Genomic DNA, 5,068 nt, shown 5'->3' on the forward strand with positions numbered 1-5,068 from the left:
GTGACCCATGATCAGAGGCGTGGAGATATGAACCAGCACTAAAATGGGGGCTTCTTTCCTCTCTCTCTTTCCCGCCTGCCCCAATTCTAGATCAAGATGGTCAAAGCAGCATGTCATCCACCCATTATATGACCACAAATAGCTGTCGCCAAGAGCCACCTGTCTTCAAACGCTATGAAGAAAACCGTTCTTCACGCTCCACATGGAGGATCCAAAGTCTATAATTTATATACAGATTTAGAGCATTGATTCATAATTACAAAGCAGGAGGTTAATAATGAGCGGCTTTCTCAGCTCTCGGCAGATTCCGGCTCATCCATGGCACCGTGCCTCGTTACAGTAACGTCCAGGTAAGACATCGTTCAACCGAACACAGGAATGTCTGAAAAGTGGCACATCAGCGCTTACTAATTATAGGATTCTGGAATTACAGTCAACAGTGCGAGAACGGAGAGATTATCTCTGGCCATATATATCAATAGACCTGAGGCGTGGAGAAGACTTCAGAAAATCATGATTCTTGGAGATGCCCAATAATCCTCCCTCCAAAAAGTTTGACGTCCATCCAAATTGTGAGACCATTGATTGAGCTCACGTTGTGTTCGTCCATGGAGGGAAATCATATTTCTGATCATCACGAAATGTATTCACTTGAGGCTACAGATAGATCAAGGTGTCGCACTTGTGGTGGTAGTGGTGATATTTGGAGTGTAGGTTTCATTGTAGCCACCTGATCCAGAAGAACTACTGTAACGCCAAGGAATTAGGTAGAAAATATAGACTCCGGCCAGGATCAGGGCCACCGTAAGGGCCACAATTAAAATAATTGAGCCATAGAAGACGCAGCCTCCTGACCTCATGAGCAGACACAGTCTTCGAGGAGAATGAGGTTCCGGTGGTGGACGCCCAAGGTCAACACTGAGACTGACAGAGCTAAGGTTGAGGGCGTTGTTTTGTGGTACATACAATCTGCCTTTTTTTCGGCTGAATCTCAAAGACGGAGCTGGGCAAGTTAGTGATCTGTTAAGACTTCTCAGTAAGTCTTTGTCGGTAGACAGAGCAGGAGGTCCCTTCTTTGGAGGAACTGGGGTTGGCACCCGACATACCGGGCAAGGAAGAGATTGTGGTTCTGTTGACCCCACTGTGATTCTAGACAGACATTCCAGGCAGAAGACATGACCACAGGAGAGGACCTTGGGAAGATGGAAGAGCGTGTCATACGACGTGAAGCAGATCACACACTCCGAGACCCCATCACCCTCAAGGTCGGTTGGGGGTTCGTCCTCCATGGTAAAGTGTGGTCATTAGAGATCTGTAGAGACATCAAGTCCAGACGTTACTAATCATAATTGACCAAGAAATACAAATATTCATATTATTCTAGATGTTCGAAGTGGAAGAACTATCTATATCATAGAGGTAAAATGTACATCTAAAGGAGTTGACTGTGCAGGATCCTAATTTCCTCACCATTTTCAAGAACTCTGCTTGCGGTCAGTGAAGTCAGAACTAATAATTCATGTCTGTTCCTAATTTAAAGATTTTGTCCAGTGTCATGCAATAAAAAAAAAATGAAGGGTCAATAGTTCTGAAACTTTTTAACATATATTTTCCATTTCTTGCCTTTTTAAGATCTTTGCTTGCCGTCAGTAAATGGAAACATTCCTGTTTACACTAAACTGTACACTAAGGGATCTGCCAACCTTCGGTCCACTGAGTGGAAAAGGGAAGGATTTAGTTCATTATTTGAACATATTACAACAAAGGCCTCCAACCTGCGGCTCTTTAGTTGCAGACTTTCAAGTCATGCTGGGAGTTGTAGTTCTGCAGCAACCGGAGGTTGGAGACCTCTAAATTTCAAGATGACGTGTAATATCTAGTGGTGCGGTCCGTGGAAGTGTGGACTCTCCTCCTTTGGTAGCCAGATTACAGTTACCCGTTAATTCAATGAACAACATTTGAAGGGGTCCAGGAGTCTGAATTTAAAGGGTTTATCTAGGTTTGGATAAAAGGCTCTGCTTTTGCCCCCCCCCCCCAGAAACAGCGCCACTCTTGTCTGTAGGCTGTGTCTGGTATTGCAGCTCCTCTCCAATCACTTAAATACCAGACACAGCCGGTGGACAATATTTGTGCTGTTTCTGGAACAGTAAAGAACCTTTTTTGTAATCCTGGACAAGCCCTTTAAAAACGTATCTGCACTAAAACAGCATTATGGGTAATAAAGTGGTCTGCACAGTTTTTACCTCTAAAGACCCCAAAAAACGAGCAATGACTATGACCACTGACCGATCCAGCTGACAAACACCAGGTCTCTAGTTTTAAGAGCTTACACTCCAATCTGCTGGGGCTTGCACTGGTACCATGGACTATTCATAATACTGTTGGCATCTTCCAGGCAGCGACTGTTCCCTCTGCGCCACCTATAGCTGCGCCTCTGATGAAATGTTGGCATTTACAGGACTAATAAGTAAAATTCTCGCTTCCTGCCTTCCCTGATTGTAAAAAGTTATGGGGTATGCTGCTATATAAATAGATTTGATATACATGCTTATGTAGCAGAGCTGACATTGTCACTTTGAACTTTAGGACAGTACAGTTGAGGTATTTTAGTAAATTTCCCTATGTAAAACCACAGAGATCCCATTGTAATCTCACCATGAGCTGTGCCAATGACAAACTCAGCTCTGCTATGTGTGTATGTTTGTATTATGCATTTGTTTATCTATATAATATTTCAAATTATAATCGTTTTAGCGTCCATTGCTAACGCTGCTGAGAATGTGGGTGCATCGAATACGGTGATATAAAAAAAAAAGTTATAAAGTAATACTTATAATCACATATAAAATAATAATTTAAAAAAGACATAAAAATAATAAAAAAATAAATTAAAAATTATATCACTGAACCCTCTGTGTGATGGCGGCAGGTCTGAGCCATTCATATATGAAGGGGGTGGTTGTCTGCCCTGGATGTGCCAGCTGTCTACCACACATGTGCCCTCCTTACCAGCGTGTACATTGCACGGTGCGGCTGGTACCGGCCGCTGTACTCTCTTTTATCTGCCAGTTTCACTTTCCTTCCCTCTTTCCAGCAGCTTCTCCTATCTGGGCTGTAATGTTGTATAGAAATCTCTTACCTTTGGGTATGACTGGAGACGGAGGTTACATTATATTTCGGAGTACTTTTGGCTGCTCTCGTCTCCTGGTTTCGCACAGCGTCCCCGTCTTGTGATCGCCTGTTAGTTTACGGACAGTTTGTCAGGCTGTCTAATCTGGCCCAGTGCAGCTCGGGGAATCTCGCTCAACCTGTCTGTCTGGAAGTCTCACCTAGTGCAGGATCCCTCTTCTTCCTTGTTCACTCCCTCTCTCGGCAGGTGCATTGATAAGGGACTTGTCACCTATAGCAATTGTCCCGGTGACGCACGCAAGTGTCCCAGCATGAGACCTCCCCCGGAGGGGTGACAGAGTCTACAAATCTGGTCCTCGCAAATAAGGGAAGAGGAAACAACGCAGCGCGTCATAACACTTATTTTATATTCTATATCGCAGAACTAGGGAAAATTGTGGGTCAGCAGTGGGGGGGAACTAAAAGTCCCAGGATGTCTTAAAGGCACGGTTTCATATTTACGACTCATTCAAGTCCCGTCCTACCACGCCAGTCCATAAGCTAGTGTAATATTATATTAGTATATGGTATTATAAGACACCATGCCACCTGTAAACTACCAACTCTGCTAGGACATGCTAGTAATTGTAGTACCACAACTATTAGGGTGAACGCACAAGGGGTATCTCATTCATACGTTTTATATTTTAGAATGAAAAGTTGTGTAACTTTCTCATCTTTCTTTGTGTTTCAATTCCTCACCATTTTCAAATGAAGAAAACCCGTACTGACATAACACTTCTCACAGCTGAGGGTTTGTTACACTTGTAGCCAGTCTAGACAATCCTCTGTGAGCTAAACGTCTGTACTCCAGGCTGACACATTTTACCTGAACTGATACATTGTAACAAACTCAGGACAGGAGACAGATTTGTGCTGCTGAGATGTTTAGGTGACAGTAGAGAATTAATTAGACTGGAAACTGTAGCAAATCGTCAGCTCTGAGAAGTATTAGTTCAGGAGGGTGTTTCAGCCACTCACGGTAAGCAGTGATCTTGAAAATCGGGAGGAATTGAAATACAAAGTATATTATAAAGTTTGTAAAGAAAAGATATGAAAGTGTAGCTAAACGTTCGACAAACTTCTGACATGTCATAGTGACATGTCAGAAGTTTGGATTGTGGGGGTCCGAGCACGGAGACCCCCACCAATCGCTAGAACGAAGCGGCAGAATTGCTCGTGTGAGCGCTGGGCCGCTTCGTTTCTGTTCGGCTTTTTACAGAAGGCCGATGTATCGGAGTGCGGGCTCATAGACTTTCTATTGAGTCCGTACACCAAATACATTTATTTCCGGAAAAAGCCAAACAGACACGAAGCAGCTGAGCGCTCACACGAGCAATTCTGCCGCTTCGTTTTAGCGATTGGTGGGGGTCTCCGTGCTCGAACCCCCATCAATCCAAACTTCTGACATGTCACTATGACATGTCAGAAGTTTGTCGAACGTTTAGCTACACTTTAAGTGGCTAAGGGTTACATCATCCTGAAGGGGGCGCCATTTAGATTTTTGCTATGGGTCCCCACACAGGGCTGTATACAGAGGTGACATTATCCTTTCATCGTGAAGGGGGCGCCATTTAGATTTTTGCTATGGGCCCTCACACAGGGCTGTATACAGAGGTGACATTGGGATCCCAACCCCTTTATTATAGTCTATGAACTCTCAAACTTTCCATTTTTAGCACGGTCGTCACCAAGCGACAAAACAATAAATATTTCCAGCACCAGAGAAAGTAAAATGTGACGTTAAACCGCTATTTCATGTTCCAGTTTACACAGCAGGAGCGACTGATCAGTATATGCACCGTCATCCTGCACCGTATAAGACTAAATTCACACGAGCGTGGGGAAACTCGGATGTTAAAAACGTGACGTATTTCACGTCCGCGTTGCCCCCGTGCAG

At 44.0% G+C, this 5,068-nt stretch overlaps 1 protein-coding gene across 1 annotated transcript; it reads right to left on the reverse strand.

The window, feature by feature from the left end:
• Positions 1-253: 253 nt before the first annotated feature.
• On the reverse strand, positions 254-1,289 carry RNF225 (ring finger protein 225). Its single transcript, XM_075836716.1, has one exon. The coding sequence runs from the start codon at positions 1,287-1,289 to the stop codon at positions 669-671; it is 621 nt and encodes a 206-aa protein (XP_075692831.1). The 3' UTR covers positions 254-668.
• Between the last annotated feature and the right edge of the window lie 3,779 nt (positions 1,290-5,068).

Source organism: Rhinoderma darwinii, chromosome 8, assembly GCF_050947455.1.
Source record: "Rhinoderma darwinii isolate aRhiDar2 chromosome 8, aRhiDar2.hap1, whole genome shotgun sequence".
Taxonomy (NCBI): domain Eukaryota; kingdom Metazoa; phylum Chordata; class Amphibia; order Anura; family Rhinodermatidae; genus Rhinoderma; species Rhinoderma darwinii.

Bases quoted from the DNA above. Each gene is read 5' to 3' on its own strand.
- RNF225 (XM_075836716.1), bottom strand. From the start codon at position 1,289: ATGGAGGACGAACCCCCAACCGACCTTGAGGGTGATGGGGTCTCGGAG.